Source organism: Rhinichthys klamathensis, unplaced genomic scaffold (assembly GCF_029890125.1).
Source record: "Rhinichthys klamathensis goyatoka isolate OS25496 unplaced genomic scaffold, OSU_Roscu_1.1 h1tg000243l_1, whole genome shotgun sequence".
Taxonomy (NCBI): domain Eukaryota; kingdom Metazoa; phylum Chordata; class Actinopteri; order Cypriniformes; family Leuciscidae; genus Rhinichthys; species Rhinichthys klamathensis.
The window spans coordinates 469,161-482,933 of NW_026606765.1; the positions used below are offsets into that span (position 1 = coordinate 469,161).

General features: G+C 38.6%; 1 protein-coding gene and 1 long non-coding RNA gene across 3 annotated transcripts in view; one reads left to right on the plus strand and one right to left on the minus strand.

Moving 5' to 3' along the window:
- Positions 1 to 3,772: 3,772 nt before the first annotated feature.
- Positions 3,773 to 6,251, minus strand: LOC130100540 (uncharacterized). Its single transcript, XR_008808889.1, has 2 exons — positions 6,177 to 6,251; positions 3,773 to 4,105 (listed from the first exon to the last, which is right to left on the minus strand). It is a non-coding gene; the product is annotated as an uncharacterized LOC130100540 (long non-coding RNA).
- Positions 6,252 to 8,546: 2,295 nt separating this feature from the next.
- Positions 8,547 to 13,773, plus strand: part of rcbtb2 (regulator of chromosome condensation (RCC1) and BTB (POZ) domain containing protein 2) — a 33,945-nt gene continuing 28,718 nt past the window's right edge. For both annotated transcript variants that reach the window (XM_056265957.1, XM_056265958.1), the window contains exons 1-2: positions 8,547 to 8,648; positions 10,229 to 10,360. In XM_056265957.1, coding sequence (XP_056121932.1) covers positions 10,235 to 10,360 — 126 coding nt within the window. In that variant the 5' untranslated portion in view covers positions 8,547 to 8,648; positions 10,229 to 10,234. The remainder of the gene's footprint in view (positions 8,649 to 10,228; positions 10,361 to 13,773) is intronic.

Sequence of the window (13,773 nt, forward strand, 5' to 3'; positions counted from 1 at the left end):
CACATGGTAATGGTAATGGACTGCATTTATATAGCGCTTTCACAGACCCAATGGCCACCAAAGCGCTTTACATATTGCCTCACATTCACCCATTTACACACCGACGGCGGTGTCAGCCATGCAAGGCGCCATCCAGCTCGTCGGGAGCAGCTGGGGTTAGGTGTCTTGCTCACGGACACCTCGACACTTGGTCAGGTGGAACCGGCCAACCTTCCAGTTTGTAAACAACCTACATGAACCACTGAGCCACATACCCCCACCGCCCGACTCAGGCCGGGTTAGCCATGGGTGAAAGCCTGCTGACACTGCTCCGTCCACTGGAGCGGATCTGGCGCTTACTTTTTAGTGAGGTCCGTCAGTGGGCTGGTGAGGTCCGAATAATTAGGCCGGACCTTCTCTAATATCACACCAGCCCAAGGAACTGCCTCATTTTTGGTATTGGGTCTCCGGCAGGTTGCAACTGCTGCCGTGTTATTAATTTGGGGACGCACCTCCCTGTGACCCAAGTGGAAGCCCAGATACCGTACCTCCACACGCCCAATTGCTCACTATTTTGGGTTGGCCGACAGTCCGGCCACTCTCAGCGCTCTCAGGACAGCACGAAGATGCTCCATATGACGCTGCCGATGCTGCCAATGCAGAATCCTGTCCATGAGACGCTGAAAAGTGTCCGGTGCCCCGAACAACCCAAACAGCGTTGAGAAGGCTGTTTTTTCTTTGGGTATAGGTGATAAGGGGATCTGCCAATATCCTTTAGTTAAATCCAGTCTCGAACTAAATTGAGCTGTACCAAGCCGATCAAGCCATTCGTCAACCCGTGGCATTGGATATGCTTCGAATTTCGACACAGCCTTCACCTTGCGATAATCCACACAGAATCCTGGAGGCTGATGCAGGGCTGGAGAAGAGAATGACCAGGGTGGTGCTGGCAGGATGGGAAGCCTCCAGGGCGGCACTATTTGCATGGGCTGCCAGGGAGGCGCCGGCAGTTTAGCAGGTCAGAGAGGTACCGGCAATTCAGAGGGTCAGGGAGGTACCGGCAGATCAGCGGGTCAGGGTACCGGCAGTTCAGAGGGCCAGGGACGTACCGGCAGTTCAGCGGGTCAGGGAGGTACCGGCAGTTCAGCGGGTCAGGGAGGTACCGGCAGTGCAGGGGGCCACAGGAGCTTGGGAAATATAGCCCACATATCCCCCCCCCATCCCCCCCCCCCCCAACATTTTTTTTTTCTGGGAGCAGACTCTGGAGCGGGTTCAGAGGCTGGAGCCGATGTGTGTGTGTGACCCAGAAACAAATAGCAGCAGCAACGCACAGAGAAAGAACCACCTTTTCAATCCCACCGGGGCAGACACGAAGAGCAGGCTCTACAGTTCCGCTCACTGGATCGGACTTGGGAATTTCACTCACTGGAAACGGACTCGGGAATTAAACTCTCTGGAACGGACTCAGGAATTCCACTCACTGGAAACGGATTCTGGAATTTCACTTACTGTAACGGACTCGGGAATTTCACACTCGGGACACGAGTTGGTCCACAGGTGGTCAGCACCCACTTTGCAAAGTCCAAAAGGGTCCCCCGAGGACCATCGACAGGCAGGCATGCCCTCGTTTGCTCATTAAGGTGGGCGTGGTAAAATACCCTTGATGAGCAATCGAGAAATGGCGTCAGGCATGACAGTTGTAAAAAATCCAAAGCAGAGCATTCGTACTGCTGGCTGTAACGTCGTGCGGTAGAAATAGCGATGAGGCTGGATCCAGACGCAGTGTGTCTTTATTAACAAACTACAAACTTAGACAGAAACAGGATTCAAGGATTCAGAGATAACCAACGTTAACATCTAACATACATTCAACAACTCACAAGGACAGGGCAAAAACACGGGGCTTAAATAATCAGAGACAAACGAGCAGACAGGATAACAAGGGGGCGTGGATAACAAGAAACACCTGGGATAACTAATGACAAGACACTAATGACACTAAACATGACAGGACACAAGACCCACATTATGACACTGGCAAGTCCATTTTCATTTAGGGGTCCTGTGTTCTGTCACAATTTGGTAGCACAATTTTGGTAGTGACGAGCATGACAAAGAAGTAAACAAAATAGTATTTAATTGCAAATTCAAGAGAAAGAAACACGCTGGAGTTAACTTGGAGACATGGAATATAGCAAACCACTACAACATAAACGTTAAACAATACAGGACAACAAACAGACTGAAACCGAGGACTTAAATACTGGGACACTGTTGAATTCTCCTGGAGTCTATTCCTTGGTCACATGCCTCTTTAAATAATAATAAACAACCACGGCAAGCACAAAAACATAGGCAATATCTTTTCCCTTTTAGGCTGAGTTTTGTCAGGACTTTACTGCAACAGAACATGAAAACTACATCCACAGAGAGCACATGGCACTGATGCGTACATACATTACACATACTACTGTAAGTATGCATATGTTTCAGTGAATATACATGTAGTGCGTTATTGACCTTCATATAGACACTTTACATTTCTCATACAGCTATCAGGAGAACAGCAGAATAAAATGAATAAGAAGTTCAAACTGACACTTCTCTTTCTACAAAATATAACTCTTGCTTAATTTGCCTGTGTGTGCAAATTAATTAATCATAAAAAAAGTACATATTTATTCTCTGGAAGCCAAGATAAATGAGTAAACGCTGTTACTGCATTCATGACATGACCCTCAGTCACCTCTCAGATACCAGATACAGACATTGTAACATTAAAACCAGAATAGATACACTGGTATAAAAAAAAAACATGACAACCAATTCATTATATAAGACAAACCTTAAACACAAACCTTAAAGTCTTGGCTACAAAAAAAAACAATTGAATATTTTTGTTTCCCTAGAGAAAAGATACAACTCACAGATCATGGAGACCCGCGCAAGTTGTCACAATGGAAATATATCGTTTTATGGCTTTTTTTTGGGGGGGGGGGCAAGCATATATATATTTTTTAACATTTATGCCACAATGGTACCATTACACTAATAAAATTTTTTTTTCTGTCAGCGAGTCTAGTCTACAGCTACACTGTGTGATTCATTTAATATTTCATTTAACCACAATTTATGGTTTTAGAGTAGTACAAATATTGAGGGGTGTAATATACTCAAGTAACTATTGTTTTGGAGCATTTACTTCGGTCAAGTGCAATTAGTTTTACCGAATTACATTTTCTAAATAATAAAAAAATACAGTCCTTTTTAGATTTTACAATATTATATGGACTTGCAAAGCACAATTTTGCATTGGTGTTTCGAAGTTTGATGGTCAGGTTGTTATCATCCAAAGAGGTTTTTTTTTTCTTCGTGATTTAGCTAAGCAATAGAGTGCAACAGAATTATTAATAATCCATAAAGAAACATAAAAAAAGAAAAAGAAAAAAACATTTAGACCTTTTGTGAGCTCTGAAGTTAAGAGATAGTAAGATTCAGAAGAAGTCAGTATGACTTATTGTTTACGGGGCCATGGTAACTTACGGATGCAAATTTTTCAGCAATATTGATATACAATATTTGTATTTTGATGGCCATTATAAATGTTCTAAATCTCAAAAACAATTAGTGTTTTATTGTAAATGCCTCATGATTAATTATGTTCTTACCAGGGAGGCTTTTTCCTTGTTGTTATTTTTGCTAGTGTAGGAAATATAAGCCGACTACGCCACCTCCTTCAAGGCAGGAGGAGCCCTCTAAAGGTCACAATACTGATTATGGACAAACAATGTAGTTTGTAAAAAGATAACAATTTTTTTGTTCCAATAAAACCATCAAATGTTAAAAACGTGTCGATAACAACATTCACAGAAATTGGAATTAGCTCTCCTCAAGACTGCAAGAGGGTCGGGCCTGCCCTTGTGGACCTCCTACCACCTGTAAGAGACAGAAGAAAACAGAAGAAACCCCACAGCATACACCGCAAATAAGTAGTAACCTTTAAGTCACTATTTCAGTGCCAACCTCCAGTACATGCCAAACAGCAGTGTCACACCACCCAAATCACCTACACCGAAGGAGGTTTTAGTGTAGACGCAGGCCTGGCCCTGTACAAAGTCTCTGAGCACTGGAACACACAAAAAGAGGAGAGCAGTACCAAAGAAACAAAGCAAATGACAGACAACATTTAAGATCAAAGTCAATATCAAATAACATTAAACCACAATATAAATCTAAAATACACAAGAAACAGTGGCTGGTCTGGTCCTTAAAACCAGTGATGGGAATAACGGCGTTACTAACGGCATTACTTTTTCCAGTAACGAGTAATCTAATTGATTACTCTTCTCATCTTAATAACGCCGTTCCCGTTACTGCCAAAAAATGCGGCGCGTTACTATAACTGATGAAGCTGGGTTTGTTTTTTCATCAGACCAACTAGATCTCTGAGCGAGAGGCAAATACTTTTTTTACTGTTCTTCCTTGGTTAGTGGGCAGAGCACGAGACAAGCGCATACATGCTGACGACTGAGGCCCCGTCCACACTACTGCGTTTTCGTTTAAAAACGGAGACCTTTTGCTACGTTTGCACCTCCCGTCCACACTAAAACGGAAAAAACGGAGACCCAAAACGGAGAAGTTTAGAAACGCTGCCGACCCGTTTTTCGTTTTGATTCTCCGGAGGGCGTTTTAGTGTAGACGGGTCAAAACGGAGGACTTTAGAAACGATGACGTAGTAGAGGCTCACGCTCGGCTCTATGATTGGGTGTCATCAGTCATGGCGTAGCCTATATCTTTGCTAGCAGCTGTTGTACAAGTAAATTCTGCATTTTACAACGCTATAACTGCCTACATGCGCCGGAGTGAAGCTATTATTCGAGCGATCTGTGACAATTCCCCGTGTGCAGCGGCGGCGTTGACCGTACGGAGCGTCGGTTTGTGGTTAACCCAGAGCATGGTGGGATAATTTTATCAATGAAGTTGTGTTTACACCGGCACGCGCATGCCCAGTGTTGGTGAATGGTCACGTGATCCGCGTTTTCAGTCGTTTTAATGTGGACGGAGATCAATTCTAATACGCAGCTAAAACGCTGGTGTGGACGGAGATCGTATTCGTTTTAATTCTCCGTTTCTAAACTAAAACGCAGTAGTGTGGATGGGGCCTGAGGTAGAGTAAAATGTCATTGTAAGCCAATCAGAGGTAGAGTTGGGCGGGTGTTCGAAAGCACGCATAGTAGTGATGGGCATTCGGCACTTTTGACTCAGCTCACTGAAAAGAGCCGGCTCTTTTGGCTCACAAACGGCTCTTTAAATGACTGACTATAATGTTTAATTTTTTTTTACATAATTATTTAATTTCAATAGGCTAAATTTGTAAAAATAGAGTCGGCTCTTCAGATATGCGAGCCAGCTCCCGACGTTCACCTAAAAGAGCCGGCTCTTAGAGTCGCCTCATTCGCGAATCGCGAACGACCCATCAAAAGCTCATTCGCGAACGAGTCGATCCATCATCACTCGCTCATGAATTGCGAACGACCCATCATAACGCATAGTCGGGCAGGGCAGGACACACAATGAACAACACAAGCAAGCCAGTCAGTCAACGAGAGACAGGTAAGGCGACGAGCTTAACAAGCTTAATTTAATTTTGCCCAGTTGTGGCCTGTTGAGGGGCAATAAATATCAAAAGTTCCAAAACATCTATTGTGTTATTTGCATTGATCCACTATATAAACATAATATCTACATGGCATTTGATTGGAGGCTAGTCTCACTTTGTCCCACAGCAACATTTTTTTTTTTTTAGATGTGTGTACAATGTTTCATGTTTCTGTTAATAATGTATTGTATTAAGTGTCCATTTCATTATAATATTGAGATTTATCATAAATAATTGAACATGCACATGTATTGTAAGTTCCGTTAAAGAGGGGTAGAGGTGGGGTCACATTTGAGCATTTAAAATTTAATTTTACTTTAAAGTAACGCAATAGTTACTTTCTTAAGTAACTAGTTACTTTTAAAATTTGTAACTGAGTAACTTATTTAGTTACTTTTTGGATGTAGTAACTAGTAACTGTAACTAATTACTTTTTAAAAGTAACTTGCCCAACACTGCTTAAAACAATAAAGGAAACATGCATGTTACACATCAATGCAGCCCACAATATAAAACAACCAAACAAAACATAGCCTACTTTAGCGAAAGTACAGCTGCAACACAGTTACCCAATCTCAGCTCTCAATCCCCAAACCTGATTGATAAAGGGTACTATAAAACAAGAGAAGAGATACCACATCAAATACATTTGTATATTAATTGCATCAAACTCATAAACAATCGGTCTTAGTGTATACTGCGTTTACCATTATTCAGCATTCCAACACGACTGTCAGCCCATTGAAGGTACGCAGCAATAAATGTTTGTCTGCCTCGCCTCCCAGACAGAGAATAAACCCTCTTAAATAATCAGCCTAAAAGAAAAATATAACAAAAAGATGGAATTGCGCCGTCAAGGCGCAGTCACTTCACGCAAACAAACCACACAACTAAAAACATACCTATATGAAAGGGTACAGAGGCTGCACGTTGAGCACAACAAACACACGCCAGAACTGCAGAACAACCACCACCTGTTGCTGTAAGACCCTTTATGCGGTCTTAACCCTTTCATGCATGAATTATGATAACCTCAGTCAGGATTTTTTTTTCTTATGTGTTTTTATTGCTCTTAAGGCATGAAAAACAAGATTTGATTTGATTTTTTTTTATACAAATTTTTCAAAGAGATTTTCAGATGTCCACTTGAGTGGACAGCATGCATTTATGGTTTAAACTGAAGAGATACTGTATTAAACATAATACAATAGTCAAGTATGTGTATTTAACAAACTAATCAATACAATTATATCAAATCATGTGAAAACTATAAAATATATTAAAAAAATATATATAAATCCAAAATATTTATATATAAGGCAATTGACCTTCATACAAGTTGCACTTCGTGTATCTTTGATATCAGAACATGAAGACGTGATTCCATCAGAATTTTCTGAAGCCTAAGGTAGGCCTACAACAGTGGAAACCACTCAGATGCTCCCGCCAGTGTGCCAGAGTATGTTTATATTTAGCTAATATTTACCCTTATTAGCTATTCTGATTATGTTATAGAGATGGACACATTTCTAGCATAGCCCTCTTCTGAGAAAACCTAGCGATACGTTTTTTTCAATCTCATCTGAAATGAGCAGTGTTGGGGCAGCCATAACGCATTCGGATTACTTTTTTGATGTTACAAGTAAAGTAATGTGTTACAAGTAACATGCATTACCTAATCAGATTACTTTTTGATCTAACAAGTAATTAATTACAAGTAATGTGCATTACGTAATCAGATTAATTTTTGTTGTTACGAATAAAGAAACGCATTACAATAACGTGCATTACGTAATCAGATTACTTTTTGATGTTACGAGTAAATAAATGCATTACACGCAACATTCATTACGTAAACAGATAACTTTTTGATCTAAGAAGTAATGCATTACGTAATTAGATTACTTTTTTGATGAAATGAGTAAACTAATGCATTACAAGTCACATAAATTATGTAATTACATTACTGTTTTAGATGTCAATGAAAATTACATTCTAATAATACAAATACATTTATTTACAGTCAAAAAAAATTACTGCAGATTAAGTATTTTCAAAAACAATATTCACAGTATAAGTATGAATTGTAGCTGAAATATAGCAGCCATTGATGCATGAGGTCCACTAGTGGACACTGGACAGATGATAAATATGATTTTTCTCCCAATCTAAAACCAAAACTTGGAAAATTTTTACTGTGATATGACTCATTAGATATTGCTTGATGCTGCAATATTGATTTTTTTTTTTTACCTACAAGAGTCTCCTAGGATAGAAGGAATAGGTGCATATTCCGGAGCAACTTGGCATTTCTGACTGACCATTGGCCATCTTGGTTTGGAGGGGGAAAAAATCAAAACACAATGGCTTACAACTTGGTTGCAATGTATAGGATGATGCACCAGGGTCCACTGAAGAGGTTGATGTGCAACTTTGCCATCAAAACCCTTGCAAATTCAAGAAAATGAGCTGTCCACTGTAGTGACCACTATGCACGAAAGGGTTTGATAGAACTAACCACCTGCACCTGAAACTGATTGCTGGCCAGTCTCCTCCCACACTAGGTTACTTCTACTTTTTTTAATACTTTAAAAAGTGTTAAATGTTAAAGTTGTATTTTTTTAATTATTATTATTATAAAAAAAAAAATTTACCTTCACTCAAGTTTATTTTTTGCTAGATTGGACTTTTAATTGAGTAAAAATTTCACTCGTTATACTTTCACTTATCATTTTTGAGTAAAACCAAACCAGGGGTGTAGTTTTTACACCCCTGCCCATGCCATTTTACTGTAGTTGCCATAGTAATTTGTCTGTAACGCTGGTTTGGCTCAAATCCAGATTACAAACCACCCTAATGATGACACATACACACACACACAGAGCTAGCAGAGAAGAAGACTGCACACATGCACTATTCTCTCCTAGCCATGCACAACTGACCGCTTCTCCACGTCTACATCACCTATTGACACCAGGAATGAAGACTTTGGAGTTTATATTAAGACAAGGTAAACATTTAGAGAGTTTTAATTTTTAAAACCTCGCTGTGAGTTGGATTGACACTTCTCTATGACGTCAATCTATCTATCTGTCTCTCCAGCCGGCTAACATCAGCTAGCAGCTTAACCCGTTCAAACACCTCTAAATATGTTATAACAACTGCTATTCAGCTGCAGACAGTCCATTTGACATCTAAGCTTGAGGCTTAAACCGGATTATGGATTGTTTTTTATATCTGTAAACAGAGGAGGTGTTATAAATATGTTAGCTTGTTAGCTAACAGCCGAGTATCAACACGCGCGTTTATTTACATAAACATTCATATAACTTACTTTCTAATCCTGACTAGGTGTTTGATAACAGCTAGTGTAGAAGTTGTTGTTTGGTAACATGTTATTTGTTCAGCATTGTCTTTTTTTAATCTATGTCAGGTAAAATAACACGTCTCAGAGCTAAGTTAGCCTACTTAAGTAAAATGTTACATATTTAACTATGTTGCTTTATTATTTAATTTCAAATGCAAAGATTTAACCTTAGTTCATATTCACGGGTTTCCCCTTACAATGAAGTGCTTTTGTGGGGCCATGCTACTTATTTTCAGGCACACCATGGTTCTACCTTTCTACATATTGATAAACACAGTAGTAAACACCTATTGGTTGTATGTCTTTCTTACAATGAAAATGACATGCTACTCTCCACTGGATTTTAAAGCAGGGCTTTTCATTCTTTTAGATGGCCATCATGGACCCCCAAAATATGATAATTTGCGTCCAAGGGGCCCCCATCCTTAAATTTAAAAGACATACATTTTCATTACCCAATTAATATTGTGAAAAATGTATATTATGTGTAAAGAAAATTATTCACTCTTGTACTGCAATGTTAGATGTAAGTTAGATATGTTTTATTCATATATTATTTATTATAAATAATACATTTTAATCAAATGTATTCATTTATTATTTATTGAATTAAATTGATTTATTCTAATAATTAATTATTATTTAAATTTTAGTAATTTATTATTTATTTATTTTAGTCACTAAGTTTAATCTTTTTTATTTATTTGGTTTTTTTTTTACATTTTTTGCTCTGCATTTCTTATTTGTATTCATTTAAATGACATTTTATTTATTTATAGTTATTTATTTTTTGTTTAAATCAAATTGTATTTAAAGTAATCAAGTTTTATTTATTTATTTAAATATTTACTTGTTTATTTTAATAATGTTTTATTTATTTTAATCTAATACATTTTAGTTTCTTTTATTAAATTGTGTATTTGTTTATTACATTTTTTACATTTTAATAAAAAAATTTTTAGTTAGTTAGATTATTTATTATAATTTTTTATTTATTATTATTTGTATATGTACCGCACCTCATCATTGATGTGGTTCCCTAAACTTTTTAAAATATATATATATATAAATGTTACCCTTCTTTTCCATGGACTCCCTTGTGGCCCCCTGTGGGTCCCCGGACCCCTGTCTGAAAGCCCTGTCTTAAAGAATACCATGACTCTATGTGCTTAAAAAAAAGTGTTTATTTATATTTACATGTATGTGTATGTGCTTCACCACAGAGTAGTATGCTGGACGTGGGAAAGTGGCCGGTGTTCGCCCTCCTGCCCCCTGAGGAGCTGCGCCTCGTCCGTCAAGCCTGTGTGTTCGGCAGCGCTGCCAACGAGGCCATCTACGTTACCGTCAATGATGAGGTGCAGTGATGCTGAAAGCCTTTAATGGACAGATCAAGCATTAATGAGGACAGATCCTCGCTGTTCATTAGGTTGGGTGGAGCTCGTGCTCCGTCACACTCACACACACATCAGGACGCTTCAGTAAGACCGACGAGAAGTACTGTGAATGGTTTACATCATTTTTTTAATTTAGAGTAAATGTATAACCATTATATTGCTAATTTTAGTGTGTAATATTAATGAAAATATCAATCTTAAAGATTTATATATAGCCATGCTGTTTATTGGCAGGGGTCGACATTAACGCTTGTCCGGGACAAGGTGCAATTGAAAGAAAATTTTACTTGCGCGACCGGACTGATTACAAAAATAACTAGGGAATCACCAAATCACTAAAATCTGATTTTATTACATTTAGTGTACTAAGTGGCGCTCGATAGTGCATAATAGGGGTGGGAATCTTTGGTCACCTCACGATCCGATCCGATTCTGGGAGTCACGATCCGATTCCAGAACGATTCTTTATCTACCTTTCCCCCCCTTATTAATTCATTAGTTTACATAAGTAATTAAGTACTTTTTAAAAAATAATTACAAATTAATTTGTTTTTATTAAAACCGTTGTATGTTAAGAATTTTAAACTAATATAACAAGTAATAAAGAGGAGCATAGAAAAATATAACAAACAACAAACAAAAAATGCTTTCAGTAGCCTATAGATTATCTGAACGTTTTCCATTCAAGAACTGTGAGTGATTTTTCTTCATCTTTACTGTTGTTTTTTACTATGACATCATAGACTGCGGGAGATCTATTAAGCTGCATTCACGCACGCATCTCTTTTGAAATAAAAGAAGTAATGCGGTGTGTCCTGTCCGTTTAATCCCTTAAGACATAACTGGCTGTGTTTACGTTAATTTTGCACAAGTACATTAATTTTGCACAAGTACCAAGAGTGCTGTTTTCCTGAATACTATCACGATTGGAAACGTACGAAATCGCATACTTCCCTATGTAGGCGAAGGACAGTACGTGACAAAAGAATATGTCTGAATTTACTGTACTCGTGAAAGAGTGGGCGAAAAGTACCCGGGTAACCTGCATCTTCTAGTGAGATTGTAAAGTGTAGTTAGGACACGGCTTAATGCTGGTAGGTCACATGATAATGACAACATGGCGAATGGAGTACGTCCGGATTACATTCATTTACATATGTATTCTTTTTTCTAGTGTTTTATTTACAGTTTTAGACAGTATATATTGAATTTTATTGGCCGTAACATGAAAATAACTCACAACAGAATTTTGAAGTGATGCATTAAAGTGTGTCAGGGTGAGTCGAAATCTAGTCCACAGCAAACAAAGTTTTGTCGAGCCCTGCACAGATAAACCGATGGGAAAGAGACAAAGCCAGAGTGATCTTGGGCTGCTGATAAGCAGATAGAACGAGGCTATATTTAGGCCTGTAATACTAACACAAGCCTTGCTTCCTGAGAGGAGCTTTGGTACACGTCCTGAGCCTGGACACTTCCTTTTTTAGCTCTGTTTTCCTTTTAGCTTTTGATAGATATTCGAATAGAAAACAAAACAAAACATGGAGAACACTTAAGGTACCATTAACCTTTACAACAAAGGTTTTGTCATCAAGTCTTGAGAAAGTTTCTTTCAACACATTAGCAGGGGTCAAGTGCTAAGGTGACTACACACTTTAAGAATGCTGTGTAAACAGAGCAATCAGAGCCGTAACTATACGCAAACCCTCTTTTGGTGTTAAAAAACGAATGTTTGGAAGACACTGAGTGACAAACTAGCGCAAAAAAAAAGGTGTGGACGGTTATTTTTATGGCTGACCTTATTGCATATGCATTTTGGAGTTTCCCTTCCAGACACAATTTATGGGAGGAGAGTATTTAAAGGGGTCATGAACTGCATTTTCCTGCAAAACTTGCATGTTTTTTGAGGTCCACTTTATCTTAGCAAGGATTTTTACATCAAAAACATCCTAATTTAGAAATAATAGGCTATTTTCTATCCTGTTTTTGACCCTCTCTTTCACACTTTTTGATAGACGTGCCGCATTCAAGACTCGGAAGTAAACGCCCACTGCTATGATTGGGTAACAGTTTTGCATATTAAAAAGGATATTCGACCGCGCCAATACACGTGTGAATTCTGTGAAATTTTGAAAACCTCAGAATAACCGAATTATGAATGAATACCATCGTTTGTTGCACTGACATTCTTATATTGACCTTTCATCATTTACAGTAAAGTGAGTACATATCAAACGATCTGTAACAAAGCAATAGTGACACATGGTAATAAACGCCGTTACTTAAACTTATGTTGCGACATTACTGTCGAATCCAATATTAGTCATCTCTGCATCATCTTTTATTTTCTGTCTCTGAAAAGCCTGCGTCAAACCGTGTCTTGTTTAAAAACAAATGTATTTATTAAAAATAAAGTTCACCCACGCTTTCTTAATGTTAGGATAACAAGGATGCAAAGGCACTTTAAAACGTCTGGTAATCCTCAGAAGCGTCTCTATGGTTTTGTTGCTGGAGTAATGCTGTGTTCGCATCACTGTTTACTACCATGACTTGTGTGAATCGATGTGCGGGACTAAAGAGGCAATGCTGTAGAAGTAGATCTTCTGCAGAGGCGGTCTTTCATCACACTATGACGTCATACTGAGACACAATCAAAAACGAGTCGAAATTTTGATTTCTATCAACCACTTTAAATCATGCAGTGTGATTTACAAAGATTTTACTAAGTCAGTTTACTGGTATTTGCAAGATTATTTAAAGGGGACATATCATGAAAATCAGCTTTTTTTTCATGTTTAAGTGCTGTAATTGCGTCCCCTATGCATCGACCAACCCAGAAAACGTGAAAAGTGACAACCCAGTAACTTTGTTTTTGTAAGCCTTTCTCTGCAAGCATGTCAAAAATCTTCTTATAACTTATATTAATAATAATAATATTATTGCCCCTTATTCTGCACGTTTCCACCCACGGCGCCGCCATTTGGTTTCGCAAGCAACAACAGCGTAACCAGTTCTAACGCAATGGGAAAAGTTGGAGGAAAGCATGCAAACTGTTGGATGAGTGAGATTATGCGTGTGTTTTGTTATCGCTGGAGTATCCGAAGCTCGTGTAAAGGATCGACCGTCTTCTGAACAGGGGCGGGGAGCAGCAGCTCATTTGCATTTAAAGGGACGCGCACAAAAACGGTGCGTTTTTGCTCACACCCAAAAAGGGGCAAATTTGACAAGCTATTAGGGGTGTAATGGTTCACAAAATTCACGGTTCGGTTCGATACGACACACGTGTCACGGTTTGGTTCGGTACGATTCGGTAGAGCAAAAAGAAAGAAATGCCAGAGAAATTTCCTTGATTTAATTTTTTTAATTATATTTTTATT